This window comes from Balaenoptera ricei, chromosome 10, assembly GCF_028023285.1.
Source record: "Balaenoptera ricei isolate mBalRic1 chromosome 10, mBalRic1.hap2, whole genome shotgun sequence".
Classification (NCBI taxonomy): domain Eukaryota; kingdom Metazoa; phylum Chordata; class Mammalia; order Artiodactyla; family Balaenopteridae; genus Balaenoptera; species Balaenoptera ricei.
Window position 1 is genome coordinate 25,336,094 of NC_082648.1, and position 21,104 is coordinate 25,357,197.

Genomic DNA, 21,104 nt, shown 5'->3' on the forward strand with positions numbered 1-21,104 from the left:
CTTCTTCGGTCAAGCATATACTGCTTTATGTTCCGTCCTCTTCGAATCTGGTTAAGACAGAAAACCAGTTACTAGACAGCAGGCAGGCACCTTAATAGCAGAAACAATGTTATCCCTTCTGCAGGCTCCAGCCCTATGCAGAAGCCATACTTAACCTCCGCTTTTGTTTTTATTTTTTATCCAAGATTTCCAAAATTGAATGTCAAAGTACCACATTTCTTAAGAGACACATACAGAGAAGTAAATTCTGGGCTAAATGACAATTCTCTGACAGAACAAGCTGCACACAGACCTATTCCATGACTCCTCAAATGCAAGTCCACCATAACCACCAAAGCAGAATCTTTGGGCACTGGACCCCAGCACTGATGTTTCAGCATGATTCATAAGTGTTTTCGAGACACATGCAGGTTTGGCAATCTGGCTGGAGTAAACTCATAAAGCCCGGGACAGCTGCAGTCAGGGCATAATCTTGGGTGGTAATTTATAAGAAGTGTCATGAGCACCCGTGGTCTTGGTCCCTAAAGGACATTTTTTTCAGATGGGACTAAGTTAGTCGTTATACCAAAAGATGGAGTGCAATAAAATCCCTCCACCACTCAGAATCAGCTGAGTGAAACACAAGTTGGCAGACTAGAAGAAACCACCCAAACCAGAGGCAGAGGAAGGCTGCAGAGTACACTGGGGGTGCCCCACTAGCCAGCCCTCCCACCTCCCCGTCCTTCTCCCAGAGCTAAGCCAAGAACCCCAGCACTTGTTCTAGGCCAGTGCTATCCAAAATAAATGTAATAAAAGCATGCATAATTTCAAGGTTTTATTAGTTATGTTAAAAAGAGGAAAATGAAACATGGTAAATTAACTTAATAATATATTTTGTTTCAAGAATATACTCAAAATATCATTTCAACATATATATAATTTATGGGGTATAATCAATATAAACGTATTAATGAGGCATTTTGCATTCTTTTATTCTTACAGAATTTTGTCTTCAAAATCCTGTGTGGGGACTTCCCTGGTGGCGCAGTGGTTAAGAATCCGCCTGCCAATGTAGGGGACACGGGTTCAAGCCCTGGTCTGGGAAGATCCCACATTCCATGGAGCAACTAAGCCCATGAGCCACAACTACTGAGCCTGCGCTCTAGAGCCCATGAGCCACAACTACTGAGCCTGCGTGCCACAACTACTGAAGCCCACATGGCTAGAGCCTGTGCTCTGCAACAAGAGAAGCCACCGCAATGAGAAGCCCGCGCACCACAATGAAGAGTAGCCCCCGCTCACCACAACTAGAGAAAGCCCGCGTGCAACAATGAAAACCCAACGCAGCCAAAAATCAAATAAAAAAATAAAAATTAAAAAAAAAAAATCCTGTGTGTACTTTATTTATACTTACATCACATCTCAATTCAGACTAGCCGGTAGCCTCATGTGGTTCGTGGCTCCTGTAGTGGACACCACAGATCTAGACAATCACTCTGGCCCTCAGCCCCACCCTCCATCTCTCCCAACATGCAACTGTTCTTGGTTTAATATTTAATTTGGGATTCCTACTCAAAACCTACCCACAACACTTGGCTCTAGCCCCTTTCTACATTCAAATCTAATTTCAAAATTTTCCAATCTCAAATTTCTGAAATCGCTAACCTGTTTTGTTTTGGTTTTTGTCTGTTTTAGTACATGGTTTTTGTCTGCATTCACTCCCTTCTATCTCTGCTGAAAACTTCTAGCTCTTGTTTCTACAGAAATTCCATGAGGGATGGGAGGGATTTGGACATATGAGGGCAAAATTTTCCAACTTGCTTGTCGAGAAAAAGTTGTGCAATTGAAATACAACACTTCTTCTGTTCTTCAACTTCTTTTTTTTTGTTTTAATTAATTTATTTTATTTTATTTATTTTCGGCTGTGTTAGGTCTTCGTTGCTGTGCACAGGCTTTCTCTAGTTGTGGCGAGCAGGGGCTACTCTTCGTTGCGGTGCCCAGTCTTCTCATTGCCGTGGCTTCTCTTGTTGCAGAGCACGGGCTCTAGGCATGCAGGCTTCAGTAGTTGTGGCCCGTGGGCTCTAGAGCACAGACTCAGCAGTTGTGGCTCACGGGCTTAGTTGCTTCGCGGCATGTGGGATCTTCCCGGACCCGAACCCATGTCCCAGGGTTAGAACCCGTGTCCCCTGCATTGGCAGGCAGATTCTTAACCACTGTGCCACCAGGGAAGCCCTGTTCTTCAACTTCTAATGACACTTTTCTTCTCAAGTCAAAAGCAGAAACATGTATCATTCAATGTCATGTCATTCAGTTGATCCACACAAATCTCAATTACAGATTAAAAAAGTTATTGATCAGTCACACAGAATTACTGACAGTTAATACAATCTGAATGTTTGGAATAAAATGGAAAGGTAAAAGATTAAGGGCTTGTTGCCAGCGTATCCTGAATAATGATGACCCCCTCCCCCCATTCTGTATGTATCTATCTTGTAGATTGGACATGCCCAATGGACAAAAATTAAAAGCCAAATTATAAACGGCCTCTGAACTGCTGTTAACATAAACTGTATCAAAGTACAATTTAAAAAATATTAAAAACATAATCCTGTACAAATACACAGTGAAGACTAAAGGTTTACATAACTTATTAATAAGGGAATCAGACACTTGACAAAGCCAATTTAGAAGAGAATTTGAGTTAGGCAAAACCTTCTTAGATATAACTGCAAAAGCATAAGTAACAACAACCAAAAAACAGATTAAATTGGATTTCATCAAAATTAAAAACTTTTGTGCCTCAAAGATCACCATCAAGAAAGTGAAACAACAATCCACAGAAAGGTAAAAAATGTTCATAAATCATATATCTAGAATATATAAATATCATATGTAGAATATATAAAGAACTATTATAACTCAATAATAAAAAGACAAATAACCCAATTAAAAACTGGACAAAGGATATGAACAGACATTTCTTCAAAGAAGATATAGAAATGGCTAATATGTATATATAAAGATGCTCAACATCATTAGTCATCAGGGAAATGCAAATCAAAACCACAATAAGATGCCATTTCACACCCACTTGCATGGCTATAATTAAAACAACAACAACAAAAAGACTGTTGAAGAAGAGGATGAAGAGGATGTGGAGAAACTGGAACCCTCATAGACTGCTGGTAGAAATGTAAAATGGTAAAACCGCTTTGGTAAACAGTCTGGCAGTTCCTCAAAAAGTTAAATATAGGGGACTTCCCTGGTGGTACAGTGGTTGGGAATCTGCCTGCCAATGCAGGGGGCAAGGGTTCGATTCCTAGTCCAGGAAGATCCCACATGCTTCGGAACAACTAAGCCCATGTGCCACAACTACTGAGTCCGTGCGCCACAACTACTGAAGCCCACGTACCTAGAGCCCATGCTCCGCAACAAGAGAAGCCCCCGCTCGCTGCAACTGGAGAAAGCCCATGCGCAGCAATGAAGACCCAACGCAGCCAAAAAATAAAATAAAATAAAATAAATAAACATTCTTGTGCTAAAAAAAAAAAGTCAAATATAGAGTTAACATATATGATCTGGTAATTCCACTCCTTGGTACATATGCAAGAGAAATCAAAACATACATTCAAACAAAAACTTGTACATGAATGTTCATAGCAGCATTATACGGAATAGCCAAAACGTTCTATTACATGGAAACAACCCAAACGTCCATCAACAGATAAAGGGTAAAATAAAAAGTGATGTATCTATAAAATGGCATACTACTGCAGAATAAAAAAGAAATAAAGATTAATATATGTATGCTATGACACGATGAATCTTGAACTTAGTTTACTAAGTAACTTAAACTTAGTTTAAAGTTAGTAAACTAACTTATATAGTTTACTAAGTAAAAGAAGCCAGTCACTAATGATCACACATCATGTGATTCCATTGATATAACACATCCAAAATAAGTAATTCTATAGAGATAAAAAGTAGATCAATGGTTGCCTAAGGCCGGGGGACTGGGGTGAAATAGGGAACAGCTGCTAATGGAGATGAGGTTTCTTTCTGGGGAGGTGTTCTAAATTTGATTGTGATGATAGCTGCACGGCTCTGTGAATATACTAAAAACCATTGAATTGTACATGTTAAACAGATGAATTGTATAGCATGTAAATTATATCTCAAGCTGTTACTAAATATAGATATAAATTGAATATATATAAGAAACATATAAGTATATATGTATCGATATATACAAACTAAATTTGAAAAACAAGTTTTCATGGTTCATGAAAAAATAAAAAGGAATGAGGCTGGCGAATTAGATACAAGTTTGCCCAATGTCTTGCAAGGCAATAAAACTAACATTTGAAATTTCATTTTCTACTTGAGAGAAAAGAAATAATCACACCTGTCAGATTTCTATACGTAAAATTCTAAGTTGACAGAGTTGTAAAATACAGTAAATGTGAATAATAAGTCAGCCAAAGTTGTATTCCTCTAGGTTTGTTAGACAATGTTCTACATTACAGTGAATGCCACGGTCATGTTTTTCTTATTCTCATGTCTTAGATAATTTTTCTTAACAAAGGTTTCTCATGAGCATACCACAACAATTTTGCATCTGTTTTGTTAGGCAGAAAATGGCAGGGTATTTCCTCTTTGCTAAACACATGGGAATAGATCATCTAAAAGAGAAGGAATCTCAGAACTAAAATCACAAGAAGTCAGGTGAAACAAACCAAAAAACAAAGAGCTGACCAAGCAACTTTTAAAAGCCATTAGGATATTTTTTTAAAACTACATGTAATTAATAACTATAACAATTATTAAGAGAAGAGAAAGCTAGTGTGAAAACTCTCACCTGATAATAAAGTTATTATACCTACTTTAAAAGAAGGTATCCTTGCAAGATAGAAGCAAAGATGCTGTAAAAGTTGTTCAGTTTACAAATCCAGTAAAAGAGGTGAAGCAATAACGAGATCAATTGACATAGCTGACTGACAAACCTCTGATTGGTAAAGACAGACTCACAGAGCCAGCCAAATCATAGCTAAACTGTACAGCTGATGAGAAGAAAAAAAAAAAAGCCAACAGAATTGGAAACAGACTAAGGTAATCCAGTTTAAGAATCATCATTATACCGGAGGTCAAACAATTATGCAAGAAGAGTAGAAACTTTACTCAGGAAAGGAATTAAAGACAATGTTCTGGATGCTTAAAAGAGTCAATTATAATGCAGCTGTCTTAGAGGAACGTGAAAGGCCATTTACAGCAACTGTCACTGAAATGTCCCAGGGTATCTATGTATTTTAAGGATGAAACACAAAAACAGAAAGATACGTGTTTTTTTTTTACAAGGGGGAGAATATAAAGATGTTAGGATATTCTGTTCTATCACTTTATATTGATTGAATCGCCTGAGAATAGTCATTCAGATGGATTCACAGACGGAAAGTCCTGGATGAAATGTGTATCAGACCCCTCAGAAAAAATACGTAAAAACCTTGGAAGTGAAAGGCAGAACATGGTGAATGACCGGCCCAAGGTCCTAATTCTGCCAGAGGTTCCACCAAAGAATTTTTTTGACCACCAGCAGGAATGAAAATGCAACCTGACCCCCCTGGCAGCTAAGATGGTATAGACAGAAGGGCAGTGAGCCAGAGACCAAAGACACCTTGTCTTGACACCAAGGACAGTGGGGCAGGCATGTGTTTGCTGATGACAGAGATAAGAATGAAATGACTGGTTGGTGAGTTGAGAGCAATATGTTCTTGTTCTCATCCATCTGTTGCTTTGCTCCAGCTTGGCGTTTGGAGACTGGTACGTTCGGGGAATGGGCTGCATCTAACTATAAAGACAAGAATGAGTGCTCAAATTCAGCAGACAAGAAAGCTTGGAGGGAGACCAACCGAGGGCTAAGGGAAATGGAGCCAGAAGCAAGAACAGGATCTGGCAAAGCTGTTTTTTTCACTTAAAGGCAGAAAATAGCTATTGAAGGAGCTGCAGAACCTGAAACAATTTCTCAATGAGCTAAAAATATCCAGACAAGGAGCCCTGGAGATGTTGAAAGCCAGTGAGAGAAACCTAAAAAGGACAAGTAGATTGCAATATTAACAAAAAGTTGGGCTACAGATGTCAAGCTTAATGAATGGACTAATTAAACAGTATTTTGAAAAATATAAGACATAAACAACAATTTATAAGTCTCTAGACTATCTCAAAGGGATAAGCCAACACTGGAGGCTGTATACCATATGGTTTCTGAAGCATATTCAAGATTTTTTAACACAAATGGATGTTGCAAGTAATGCAAACAACTGTGACATAATATTTATTAGAAAAATGGGTCAAACAAATTGGAAGAATACTTTTTGAATGGAAAATAGTCTTCAGAAAGGAAGAAAACACTAAGAACAAAAAAGAAGAGCATACAATGAAAAGAGAGTAGAAATTTATCAATTAAAACATATAAAGTAAATGAGTGAAATAAAGCAAGCCTGGCTTTATAAAAACAAAATCCAACAATCTCCCATCCCTAAGAGATACAAGTAAGTTGAAATATAAGTGTGCTGTCGGTCAAGGTTTAAGATTTATTATGTCTTTGCAAACACAGAAAAGGGAAGGTCACTATTACAAAAATGATATTAGACATTAAAAAGAACATAAAACTATGAAAATTTAAGAACAGTACACCTTAATGTATAAACATTATAGAATAATATATCCTGAAGAAACGTTATGAAAACTGTCAGATATAATTATATCTGAAAGTGTCAGAAGTACATCACAGCAGATTGGGTAAGGAATTAAAACCCTCTCAATGAACAAGATCCATTGGTCAACATCACTTCTTGATCCACTATCCTAAATCTCTTAAGGACAAATGGTAAGATACAATTGACTGTATCTTAGCAAAAATTGTTGTTCATTTCTGTTCGCCACTTTCAACTTCCCTGCTGATTTTAACCTTACAAGTAGTTGTAATGTCCAATCAACCTCTACACACCTCTCAGTGCACTCACTGTCCTGTAACATTTGCCATATGAGCCACTCAATAGCTATTTCTTTTTTTTCGCCGCATTGGGTCTTCGTTGCTGCACATAGGCTTTCTCTACTTGCGGCGAGCGGGGGATATTCTTCGTTGCAGTGGGTGGGCTTCTTGTTGCAGAGCACGGGCTCTAGGCGTGCAGGCTTCAGTAGCTGTGGCACGAGGGCTCAGTAGCTGTGGCACGAGGGCTCAGTAGCTGTGGCTCGCGGGCTCTAGAGCACAGCCTCAGTAGTTGTGGCGCACGGGCTTAGTTGCTCTGCGGCATGTGGGATCTTCCCGGATCAGGACTCAAACCCGTGTCCCCTGCATTGGCAGGCAGATTCTTAACCACTGTGCCACCAGGGAAGTCCCTCAATAGATATTTATTATTGATAAGTGCTCAACAAAATGCTTGTTGAGTAAACAAATATATACCAAAATGAGAACAATACCAAAAATATTGACAAAACAGCACCATTTGTTGAAAAGAATTCCAAACATCTAAACAGTAGTTTCTTTTCTCCACACACCCTGAATAGAACACAACCTTTTTTTCCTTAAAATGCAAAGACAACATATCGTTTAGGATTATTTAAAACAACCTGATAAATACCAAGTAAAGTTAAAAAAATGTATTTCTACTGACCTTGTAAGAATGTAAGGTGAAAATGAAGCTGGATTATCCTGCTCTGAAAAGAGGGGCATAGATCCTCCCATTATCCACAGACGGAAGTACAGAACAACAATCACCTTCAGAGAAAAGAAGATTTGGTAAGAAAATCATTGATTGTCGGGAGTAAGCCCCACCTTTCTGGAGGATACTTTCAGATGCTTTACAAATATTTTGATCTACAAACACTTTTTCTAGTGAACATTTCTGTAAAATCCTAACATTGAAGATGAGTAGGAAAGTAGTTGGGTAGAGGGAAGAGTAAACAATGAAGGTGATGATGGAAAGGCAAGCAAATCTTAATAACAGCCGTCAGTTTCAAGCACTTATTAGCTGTTATCCATTGTTATCCACTAAAGGCTTTCCATCCACCTGAGGCCTCCCAATTTGCCCAGAATCCCACAGCTAGTAAACTGCAAGATCCAGGAGTTGGACCCATGTCATTGGTCTCCAATGCCCAGGTTATTAACCATCCCTCTCACAGAGCCCCATGAAAGTTAACTTAAACTATGATAGATGATACTTCTGTGTCCTGAATAAATACATTTGGAAATGCTCCAACTCTCAAATGCTCTGGAGCAGACCACTCATGCAAGGGTTATTTCAACAACCCCAGGAAACATCTTTTGTGTCTACTCAGTGGAATTTTACCACTGAGTGGCGCTATCCTGTTGCAAAGGTGCATAAGAAAACCAGAGGCCAGGGACACTTCTGTGGTGATAAGTTCTGTTTATAGAAGAAGCCACCCGCACAGACCTTCTAGATGTTATTCTCATTTCAGTAGGACCAATTATATTGTTTTTGTTAAAGTCAGAGGGAAATCTTTGCTTCAATAAAAGGTAAAAGATTAATTTTGGGAGGTAGTTAAGCCTGGACTTTTTCCCATGAATATCACTGGCTTATTTCATGAATGCTTTTTATAAAAGTGCAGCACTAGATAACTGATACAGCCAGGTTTGTGTGCAGAGACAACACAGCGTCAGCACCTTGAGAATGGCACAAACAATATTATAGTTAATACTGTTGGTGTCACTGAGTTCACATATCCCTAGAATGCTTCCATACATACATTCCAAGGCTTTGTAACATTTATAGCGTGTAAATTCTTTGATCTTAAGATCATATTGTTAGACGCTACTGCTGACTCAAACAATCTGGATCATGTCTCTGAGTCAAATTAAAGTGAAATATTTCTTATCAGATATTTCAAAAGCATATATGTACTTACATAAATTATGACCAAAATGGCCCTTTTTAAGAATGGCCTCATGGTAAGCAAGAAATTTCTATTGCTGCTTGCTGTCAGATACCTGAAACAGGAAAGAAAAAACATCTTAAATAAGTGTCAGAGTCTGCCACAAATAATGTTTTCCTTTCCGTGTGAATAGACTAGCTCAAGAGAAGGCTGGAAAGGATCATAGCTAAGAGCATGGCTTCTGGAACCAGACCACGTGGGTTTCAATCCCCCAGCTCTGCTGCCTACTGTCTGGATGATCTTGGGCAAGTTTTCTAACATCTCTGCACGTCTTTCTCACTTATAAAAGAGTGGAAAATAATAGTATCTACTTCACAGGAAAGTTGTGAAGAATAAGTGTGATAATATATGGAACACAACCTAACTGTAAACTAGTTAGCTATAAATATTACTATCCCATATAATCCCAAATAACCCAGGTATTCTGGCAACTATATGATTACACTAGTCACAGGGATGATCTTAAACAAAATAAGATTTAATTTGCCTACTGAATGTAATTTGAGAGGGACAATGTCTTCCACCCACAAAATAGCTCACAAATGTCTTACCCCTAAAAAAAAGGATGCTAAGGTTTTATGAGGTTAAGTAATTTATCCAAGGTAACAAAGTTATTAAGCATTGGTGATCAAACAGAGCTCACCCATATGCAATGGATAATTTCCTCATCTGCCTATGACCTTTGGAACCAAACTAGGTTACAAGAATGTCACTTCTAGAGGGGCGGCAACTTGTGTGGACCCTGCATCTCCCACAGTTCACCCACTTGTACTCATCCACATAGAAGACATGTGATTGGCTGGTTTTAATAAAGACGATGAAAGGGAAGCAAGAGGAGATTGTCAACAAACTTCAGGAAACCCTAAAGTCCTTTTCACCTACAGGCAAATTTCTGTACAAAGTGTAGGGAAAAAAGTCAAACTGAACCACATAATCCAGCAAACATTTCCCACCTCATCCTTGTTTCCCCTGCCCTTTTTCATTTTTTTCTTTTACTTTTTTTAGTCTAATTTTTCCTCAAAGGAATCCTCCCCCAGAAACTCTTAAAATCTGCATTTGAATGTGTGTGGTATCTTCACACAGCAAAGATGTTCTATAAGGAGAGAGATCCTTTTGAAGACCTGAGTGGGTTAGCAGCTCACAAAGAAACGTCTAACTTGACTGCTTACAAAATACATGTGGTTCCTGTTTTGTTACAGCTAAGTGCGTCCAAGTGGCTCTGTAAGGAGGAGACAGTGTCACTCAGAGGCAGGTCCCTTCCATCTTGCTTCCCTTTTCTTCTTCCAAAAAACAGTACACAGAGCCACCTCTTAGCAAGCTCTGGACTGGATCCACCCCCAAGCACTACATTTAAATCCTTTCTTCTCCCTTAGCTCTCAAAAGAGAGCTTGGCAAGGAGTAAGGCCAGGAATACTGTCAGCTCTCAGGACACAGGCGCGTCTTTTCTGTCCTGAAATGGGCTTGAGGGAGTTTACCACTTCCTGAAACTGCACAGGAGACTTTGTGAATGTCTGCATCTGTGCATTTCTTTGAGGCAAAGTCCTTGACTTTGATCTCCAGTGTCAGCTAGGTCTGTGATTCCAAAAAGTTAAAGCACTGCTACGTGCATTTTCTCAGCTCCCCCTCTATCACCATCATTTTCAGGCTAACTCAACAAAGACCAACCCTGGATATTTCTGTTATTCCTTTACAGGATGTGAATAAGTGGCAGCAGGAAGGGAAAGGGAATGGCAGTGCGGGAAGGAAAAGGGTTGCAACACATCTGAATGAAAAAGTCCTTCTTGGGTTGGTCTGCTTTTAGAAACTTCATTTCTCAGGTTCCCTCTGTTGCTTGTTTATTTTAACACAGTGGAAAAATTAGAAGTGGATTCCCTTATATAAAACAAACCACAGGGTTTCAGATGTTAAACATAGGTAATTCATATTTTGTTTCACTGAAAGCTCACTGTGATGGTTATTTCAGAGACATTTATAAAGTGTCCCTTTGTTTGCAAATTCTTCCTCCTTGAGAAGTTCTATTTCTTCAAAGAGTTCAGTTAAAGGTGTCAAATAAGTTACTCCTTAAATGTAGCATCCCAAAGCAATGAAAGCCTAGAACAACACAGAGAGTAGTGCTTGAAAAAAATGACCTCCTTTCAAGATTTCAATTTCCAGTTGTTGACCAAAATTAAATGAGATAATAAGCCAAAATGATATGGCCCCCCTTTTTTGGTAAGCACTAGGTCAGAGGCTGAGATTACTAGCTCATACAGAGAGCAGTGTAAGAGTTGAATTTTCTGCATCTCCTCCTCCTGCCCCTCCTACAACGAAATTGGACAGTGGAATTTTTTCCCCCTTAGTCCATGAAGTCTGTGAATTAGAAACAAACAACAACAAATAATAACAATAATAATAAAAACAGCAAATAATATGTGTCAGATACAAACGTAAGTGATGTAAATGTACTAATTTCTTTATAATTTCTTTGTAATTTCAACAATTCCTTGAGGAAAAACATTATAATTCCTTTTTAATAGAGGAGGACACTGAAAAACTAGAAGTAATACTTAACCATAATATCAGATTATCTCAGCTACTCATTTCAATCACAAGTTAATATAGCTGAGCATGACTTATAAACACAAAGATATGCAAATGCCATCACTGATAATTTTCAACTTCAGTCAAATTCTCCATTGTTTTCCCTGCAAAGCCAGAGAACATGCCAACAAAACCAAAGCACCGAGGAAACCACTAGAATGGGAAGCAAGGGTCCAGGGTTCTATTCTTGTGCTTCAAAATAATTTGTTGCATGACTTGGTAGAAATCTACAGGAGCTTCATTTCCTTGCTATATCAATGACAGTTAGATTAAGTGGTTTCAGGGTCCGTCTCAGGTTCAAAATATTATGATCCTTGGATGTTCTCACCAACTGATGACATCAAAGATGACAAATAAAGAAAAACATAGAAAAACCGACTGAAATTTTTAAAAAGGAATGCCAAGCAATTAGGGTGAAGCAAATACTAGTTGATCCCTCACTTTTAAGTAGACCCTTGAAATTTGCTGTTGCACATGAAAAAAATATTTTAACATGAGTTTGGGGTATAGGCATTACCAAATTCTGCATTTTTAACAATTTCTGATTTTAGGCAAATAAAAGCAAGATCAAGATTATCCAAAATGAATTTCCTAACCTGTGCTCCTCACACCCCAAGATTTCTGACCCCAAATTTTCTAACTGCTAACACCCACCTCCTTAGTTGATCATGTTCAAATATTCAGAGCTAATTGGGACTTCTCCTTGAAGTTACCCTCCATAGATACTCATTCCTCAAATACCATTGAGAGGTCTTAGGTGAGACCAGGACAACCTGCCACCCGAAGCTGTAAGCAGCTTTTTTCAGGAAAGAGCTCTTTGCAGGAGGTCCCTTTTGTCTTGTCACTTTAGCAAAGCTATATTTTAACTAACTTCTGGCCCAAACCTTTCAAATCTTTTGATCACACAACATTTTGCCTAACCTGTTGGTTCTTTCCTTAGATCAAAGAAATAGAAATGAAGAATAAGTAATTAACAGATGACCAGATCTCTTCCCTAGCTTCCCCTTCAGTAATCTCATAAACAAACTGTGCGAACAAGATAAGCATCTAAAAAAAGATCACAGGGAGTCCACAGGCCTGCGCACAGTGGGGGATGGCGATGACTCTGACCCCCTATTTCAATGATTAACTGAGATTACTTCCCATTTTTCCCTTTAAAAATTTTCATGGCCACGCAGAACATTCAGAGACGGTTTTGGGACGCAAGTCCGCCTTTCCCCCAGATAACCAGCTTTCTGATTAAAGGAACTTTTCCGTCTCTACCAGCGCTTGTCTCTCGTATCCGAGATCTGAATTCGGTAACAAAGTCACCAACCCCATAATCTTTTTTTATTTTTATTTTTTTTTATTTTTATTTTTGGCTGCGTTGGGTCTTTGTTGCTGCGCGCGGGCTTTTCTCTAGTTGCTGCGAGCAGGGGCTACTCTTCGTTGCGGTGCACAGGCTTCTCATTGGGTGGCTTCTCTTGTTGCAGAGCACGGGCTCTAGGCACGCAGGCTTCAGTAGTTGTGGCTCGCGGGCTCTAGAGCGCAGGCTCAGTAGCTGTGGTGCACGGGCTTAGTTGCTCTGCCACATGTGGGATCTTCCCAGACCAGGGCTAGAACCCATGTCCCCTGAAGTGGCAGGCAGATTCTTAACCACTGCACCACCAGGGAAGCCTCCAACCCCATAATCTTGAGGGTTAAATGAATGCTTATTATTTTAAGTCACTGAACTTTGTTAACACGGAATTATTGTGTTAATAGCTAATTGATACATACAGCAAGATGATCAATAAATGTTTACGGACCCTAACAGAATTTAAAAAATATTTATCTGCCCCCACTCACCCTCTTTTCTTTATCTGTGTTTTCCTTACCCTCCAGTGCTAGACTGGGTACAAAATACGAACTCATCACTTGGGGTTTGGACAGTGAGCTGGAGGATTCCTGGTGGATTAAATGAGAATATTATATTAGACTTTCCAGCCCTTCTCAGAAACCTGATAACTTTTGCCTTAATAACAGCTCCAGTGGCAAATATCTCAGCTACAAGTTATTACTATTTAATAATACACTAATAAATTGGGACTTCCTTGGTGGTCCAGTGGGTAAGACTCCGTGCTCCCAATGCAGGGGACCCAGGGTTCAATCCCTGGTTGGGGAACTAGATCCCACATGCATGCCGCAACGAAGATTCTGCATGCTGCAACTAAGGCCCGTCGCAGCCAAAATAAATAAATAAATAAATAATTTAAAAAAAATCAATATACTGGGGACTTCCCTGGTGGTGCAATGGTTGAGAATCCGCCTGCCAATGCAGGGTACATGGGTTCGATCCCTGGTCCGGGAAGATCCCACATGCCGTGGAGCAACGAAGCCCATGTGCCACAACGGCTGAGCCTGCGCTCTAGAGCCCATGAGCCACAACCACAACTCCTGAAGCCCGCATGCCTAGAGCCCGTGCTCCACAACAAGAGAAGCCACCGCAATGAGAAGCCCGCGCACAGCAACAAAGAGTAGCCCGCGCTCGCCGCAACTAGAGAAAGCCCACATGGAGCAACGAAGACCCAACGCAGCCAAAAATAAATAAATAAATATATATATTAAAAAAAATCAATATACTAATAAATTATAGAAAGCTATATACAAAATTCCTTCTGGAACACCTGTCATACTAATTTAATTTCTCCTGCTCTTTCAAGGTAGTAAAGAAAATTAACAAAGAGTCACATACTATGACCAAAAAAAGAGAGAAAGAAAAAGAATTTGAATTCAGGGCTTTTTAGAGTAGGAGTTTAGAAATCCTGCTTCTCTTTGAAACAGAGAGAGAAAAGATCTCTCAGTTGACCAAAGTAGCAAAGACATAGCTCACATTAGAAAACATGAAAAGATTAACAAAAACAACAAAAGAAATTTGTGTCTTCGGTTTCTCTCTGATTGCACTCTCCTTGAACCCATAAAGTGCCTCACCTAAATTGCAATAACCAGTGGCATTCTATAGAGGAGCAGAACTACTTTTGATGTCTTCTTTGATATTCAAATGCAGATTCCAAAGGGAAGGAGCTAGCTGTTTTAAGACAAAATGAATTTCTAAGTTCAATCTACTCAGAAACCCAAAGTGACTTTCAGTACCCCATTCTGTGGCTCTGGTAACATTTCTTCTTGAAAATTTAAACTCAACTCAGCAAGTTACTTGCAAAGAAATATTTACTTAGATTATCACACATAGAATAGTGGAAATAAAGACAGAGAAGGCAAAGGGGGATATGATTTCAGTTCTTTTAACCATTCTGAAAATCAGAGTTAGAAATGGAAGGGATCGAAACAGCTCAGGTAGTTTTACAGGTGAAAAGAAAAAAAGCCCAAAAATGTTATTTGACTTGCAAAAGGTCACGTTCCTTTAGTGTCAAAGGTCAGTGAGTTCAGGCTTCATTAATTTAGTCAGAGGGGCTAATTTGTATTCCTGCTGCAATGAATTTAGTCGGAGGCACCAATTCTTAATCTTTCTATATGTAAACCAAAAATTCAGTTTTGGTGATTATCACTCTTGCTTGTCATTAAAGTAGCAGGTTAGTTTCAATTCATTAATAATAGGGGATACTTAATGCATTTAATATATGTCAGTCACTGTGCTAAGTGCTTTACCTTTTAAATCTCATTTAATTCTCATACCAGCGCTGTGAGTCCATACTTGTCCCCATCTTGTTAATGAGGCTGAAGGAGGTACTCACTCGGGATCTCGAAGCTGGCAAGTGGCAGAGGTGAGACCCAAACCCAAATCTACAGCACCCAGTACTCGATACAGCATAAAAGTAAAACGGAGTTGCTTTATTCAGTACACTTTCAACATGGATTATTTATTAAATGGCATTTCTGCTTGGTAACAACACAGTGACTTCTACTTAATTAAAAATGATAAAGTTCATCTTTATCAGTTAGTACCGATCTACAATAAAACCTATAATAAAAATTTTTCATACCAATGAGCGGGCTGAGGCAGTGCACAATTCTTGAGGCGTCTTTTAAGAAGTATGCATTTAAACGTTAATGTATGTAGTGATTGCCGCAGGTCGAAATGCAAACTCCATGTACAGCAGGTTGATTCAGAAATTCTAAATGAGAAGAGATGGCTACAAGAAGAAGGTGAGCAGGACTAGGAGGGTGTGACTGCGCCGTGATGTGATCAGCCAGCCCCACAGGGAGGAGCAGCAAGCAGAAGCAGAGAGGGAGATAAGGACGCCCCAAGACAGGGACAACGAAGCTGACACCTGAGGAAGAGGAGGAGTGAATTGGGCGAGGAGAAAAGGTGAAAAACACATATACAGAGGCCTAGGATTGAGAGTGGGGAAGCAGGATGAGGAAATGAGAGACGGTCATATAGCTGCAGGATTTAATAGTGGCAGAAGGCTGAGTGGGGAGGCTGGAGAGGCAGGCTGGGGCCACGTTACCATGGTCCTTCACATCCCACTGTGGGGTCTGGGCTTTGTTCTGATGGCTGTGAGCAGTCAGTGAAGGGCTTGAGGCAGAGATGACCCAATCTGATTTCCAGAAGTGGGGCATCAGCAGTGTATGACACTGGTACCGTGTCCACACTGAGGTCCATAACAAAGAGCAAAGGGCCCCAAAGTCCAAAGGGGAACATGGTGGACAGAACTTATTCTGGAAGTTTCTGAGATATCAGATTTAGAAACAGATGGGAGGTTCTCGTCCAAGTAGGTGGAGAGACCTTTTCATAAGGATAAATAAGAAAAGCTTGTGTTGTTACATCTATTTAGCAGTATGATTTAGGTGTTAAGTTTCTTCTTAACACACTTTAATTTTATGTTAATTGGTCATTAATTTAGTGCATGTATAAAATCTTTCTACTAACCAGAATATTTAATTTGCCAAAATAAGAATGTATCACAAGAAGATGCATATTATGTATTTGTCTGGCATTTTCTATGTCAAAGGGCTTTTCAATCCAGTCTAACATTTAATCCTCCAAAGATCCACATGAGGTTGCCAGACAGACAGCACTGGCCACATCTTGCAGATCCAGACCTAGTGAGCAGTGAATCCAAACCAGAATTGACTTTTCTGATGCCCGACTGCATGCCTTTTAACTGTCTCCTCTTCAATGATGCTGAAAGACAGCACTTGCTATGGGTTTTCCCTTATGCCCATCAGTCCAAACTTGTTGTACACCAGAGTCTCTAAGAAACCCATGGAAATGAAATCACTGCAACTTGCAATAGATATTTGTGCAGATACACAAATAAACTTTTGCACTGAAAAAGAGATTAAAAACAGACAAACTATAATCACACTTTCTGATTTTATCTCCTTTATTGGGATAAATGGGCTGATAAATTCAAGCACAATTAAGCTAGTGAAAAAGAGTATTTGATATTGGATTGTCCTAGTAAACTGAAGAAACACACATTCTGTTAACAATAATAACAATAATAGTAGTGAAAGTGTTTTGTGTCCCTGGCACAGCTCTTATGTGTATAATCCTTAGCACGTTCCTATAAGATGTACACTCTTAGTATCTTCCTCTTACAAGGAGAAAACCGAGGCATTAATGGTCAAGTAACTTGTCCCAAGGTCCCACAGGTAGTAAGCCAGAAGAGTCCCAATATAAAACCACCGTGACCTCTTAACCATCAATGCTCTGCTATCCTTCAATCACTGCCAACTAAATCTGTTTTCACCTTCCAGGAAGACGATTAAATTTCAAATACTACTCTCAGAAGTACAAACGTGTCAATAACATGTTTTAAAGGATGTTAATTCAGGATACCAGAAGATACCTGATCAATTCAGGAAATTAACAAAAAGGCTGCTACAACTACATCACTGTGAAAAACAAGAAGCTATTCCAACAACAATATTTAATTTTGTTATTATATACGTCTCAGGTTACTGCATTATAGTTCAACATCTGTGTACACTACAGAGTAATCACCACCACAAGTCTAGTTATCATCCATCACCATACAGTAGACCCCTATCACCCATTTCCCCCGCACTCCAACTCCTCCTCCTCTGGTAACTATTAATCTGTTCTCTGTATCTATAAGTTTGTTTTTGTTTGTTCGTTGTTTTTTTTTAAATTCCACATGAGTGAAATCATACATTACTTATCTTTCTCTGTCTGATTTAATTTCACTTAGCAAAATACCCTCAGGGTCCGAATGGCAGGATTTCATTCTTTTTAATGACTGAGGAGTATTTGATGGATGCTTAGGCTGTTTCCATATTTTGGCTATTGTAAATAATGCTGCAATGAACAGAGGGGTGCCGAAATCTTTTCGAATTAATATTTTTGTGATATTCAGATAAATATCCAGAAGTGGAATAGGTGGTTCATATAGTATTAATAGTTCCACTTATTTTTTTTTTTTAAATCAGTGATTTTTTTTAAACATTTTTCTGCTTCTTAGCCATTATTGGAACACGCTACATTTTTAAAAAAATTAATTAATTAATTAATTAATTTATTTATTTTTGGCTGTGTTGGGTCTTCGTTTCTGTGCGAGGGCTTTCTCTAGTTGTGGCAAGTGGGGGCCACTCTTCATCGTGGTGCGCGGGCCTCTCACTATCGCGGCCTCTCTTGTTGCGGAGCACAGGCTCCAGATGCGCAGGCTCAGTAGTTGTGGCTCACGGGCCCAGTTGCTCCGCGGCATGTGGGATCTTCCCAGACCAGGGCTCGAACCCGTGTCCCCTGCATTGGCAGGCAGATTCTCAACCACTGCGCCACCAGGGAAGCCCCTCTACTTAATTATTTTGAGGAATCTCCATACTGTTTTGTACAGGGGCTGCACCAATTTACAGGCCCACTAATAGTGTACAGCAGTTCCCTTTTTTCCACATCCTCTACATTTGTTATATCTTGTCTTTTTGATATGTCATTCTAACAGGTGTGAGGTGATATCCCATTGTGGTTTGATTCACATTTCCCTGATAATTAGTGACGCTGAACATTTTTCCATGTGCCTGTTGTGTAGTCTTCTTGGGCAAAATGTCAATTCAGATCCTCTGCCTAATTTTTAATTGGGTGGTTTGTTTTCTTGTTGTGTTTTATGAGTTCTTAATATATCTTGGGTATTAACTCCTTATTGGATATATAATTTGCAAATATCTTCTCCCATTCAGTAGGTTGCCTATTTGTTTTTATGATAGTTTCTTTTACTGTGCAAAAGCTTTTCATTTGATGTAGTCCTGTTTGTTTTTTATTTTGTTTATTTTTTATCTTGCCTTTGGAATCATATCATAAAACGTATCATAATCATAAAAACATTGCTAAGATCAAAGTCAATGAAGTTACTGCCTACATTTTCTTCTGGGAATTTTATGGTTTCAGGTCTTCTATATTCAAGTCTTTAAGCCACTTTGACTTAATTTCTGTGCATGGTGTAAGATAATGGTCTGATCTGACGCTTTTGCATCAGTTTTCCCAACACCATTTATTGAAGAGACTGTCCTTTCTTCATTGTATGTTCTTTGCTCTCTGTTGTATAGTAATTGTCCATAGATGAGTGGGTTTATTCCTTGACTCTCAATTCTGTTCCATTGATCTATGTGTCTGTATTTGTGCCAGTACCATACTGTTTTGATTACAATAGCTTTGTAGTATAGTTTGAAATCAGGATGTGTGATACCTCCAGCTTCGTTCTTCTTTCTCAAGATTATTTTGGCTGAGAGAGGTCTTTTGTGTTTCCATACAAATTTTAGAATTAGTTTTTCTAGTTCTGTGAAATATGCCATTTAAATATTGACAGGGATTGCACCAAATCTGTAGATTGCTTTGGGTAGTACAGACACTTTAACAATATTAATCCTTCCAATCCCTGAACATGAACTATCTTTCCATTTTTTGTTTCTTCTTCAGTTTCTTTCATCAGTATCTTACAGTTTTCAGTGTACAGGTCTTGTATCTCCTTGGTTAAATTTATTCCTAAGTATTTAATTCTTTTTGATGCAATTGTAAATAGAATTGTTTTCTTAATTTCTCTTTCTCATAGTTCATCATTAGTATATAAAAAGACCACAGATTTCTGTACATTGATTTTGAATCCTGTAACTTTACTGAATTCATTTATTAGTTCTAACAGTTTTCTGGTGTAGTCTAGGATTTTCTATATATAGTATCACATCATCTGCAAATAGTGACAGATTTACTTCTTCCTTTCCAAACTGGATGCCTTTTATTTCTTTTTCCTTATATAACTGCTGTGGCTAGGACTTCCAATACTATGTTGAATAAAAGCAGCGAGAGTGGGCATCCTCGTTTTGTTTCTGATCTTAGAGGAAACACTCAGCTTTTCACTGTTGAGTATGATGTTAGCTGTGGATTTGTCATATATGGTCTTTATTATGTTGAAGAACATTCCCTCTATACCCACTTTGTTGAAAGATTTTATCATAAATGGATATTGAATTTTGCCAAATGTTTTTTCTTCAACTAATGAGACAATCATATGATTTTTATCCTTCATTTTGTTAACGTAGTGTATCATGTTGACTGGTTTGCAGGTGTTGAATGATCCTTGCTTCCTTAGAATAAATCCCACTTGATCATGGTGTATGATCCTTTTAATGTAGTGTTGGATTTGGTTTGTTAATATTTTGTTGAGGAGTTTTCCATCTATGTTCATCAAGGATATTGGCCTGTAATTTTCTTTTTTTGTGATGTCATTGTCTGTTTTTGGAATCAGGATAATGCTGCCTCTGTAAAATGCATTTAGAAGGTTTTCCACCTTTTCAACTTTTTGGAAGAATTTGGGAATAGGTATTAAATTTTCTTTAAATGTATTACACAATTTTCCAGTGAAGCTGTCTGGTCCTGGGCTTATGTTTGTTAGAAGCTTTTTGATTACTATTTCAATCTCCTTATTAGGTAATGGGTCTGTTCAGATTTTCTATTTCTTCATGATTCAGTCTTAGAAGACTGTATGTTTCTAGAAATTTATCCATTTTTTTCTACTTTGTCCTATTTGTTGGTGTATAATTGTTTATAGCAGTCTCTTATGACCCTTTGTATTTCTGTGGTATCAGTTGTAACTTCTCCTCTTTCATTTCTGATTTTATTTATTTGAGCCCTCTTTCTTTTTCTTGGTTAGTCTAGCTAATGGCTTGTTGATTTGGTTTATCTTTTCAAAAACATCTTTGTTTTGTTGATCTTTTCTATTTTTTTTAAGTCTCTATTTCATTTATTTCCACTCTGATCTTTATTATTTCGTTATACTAATTTTGGGCTTCATTTGTTCTTCTTTTTCTAGCTCCCTTAGGTGTAAAGTTAGATTGTTTGCTTGGCATTTTTCTTGTTTCTTGAGGTAGGCCTGTATTGCTATGAACTGTCCTCTCAGAACCGCTTTTGCTACAACCCATAGATTTTGGAAGGCAGCTATGCTCACCACTATACCACCAACGCTGCACCAACCCATAGATTTTGATATGTTGAACTTCTGTTTTCATTTGTCTCTAGGTTTCTTATTTCTCCTTTGATTTCCTTGATGACCTGTTGGTTATTCAGTAGCATGATGTTTAATCTCCACATTTGTAGTTTTTTCCATTTTTTTCTTGTGATTGATTTCTAATTTCATACCATTGTGGTTGGAGAAGCTGCTTGA

At 38.5% G+C, this 21,104-nt stretch overlaps 1 protein-coding gene across 4 annotated transcripts in view; it reads right to left on the minus strand.

Annotated features, from left to right (window-relative positions):
- Positions 1-21,104, minus strand: part of TMTC1 (transmembrane O-mannosyltransferase targeting cadherins 1) — a 261,149-nt gene that overhangs the window by 126,285 nt on the left and 113,760 nt on the right. For 3 of the 4 annotated variants that reach the window (XM_059935563.1, XM_059935562.1, XM_059935564.1), the window contains exons 6-7: positions 8,902-8,983; positions 7,650-7,753 (exon numbers count right to left, since the gene is read on the minus strand). The exons of the other annotated variant lie outside the window; for it this stretch is intronic. In XM_059935563.1, coding sequence (XP_059791546.1) covers positions 7,650-7,753; positions 8,902-8,983 — 186 coding nt within the window. The remainder of the gene's footprint in view (positions 1-7,649; positions 7,754-8,901; positions 8,984-21,104) is intronic. 4 annotated transcript variants of the gene reach the window in all.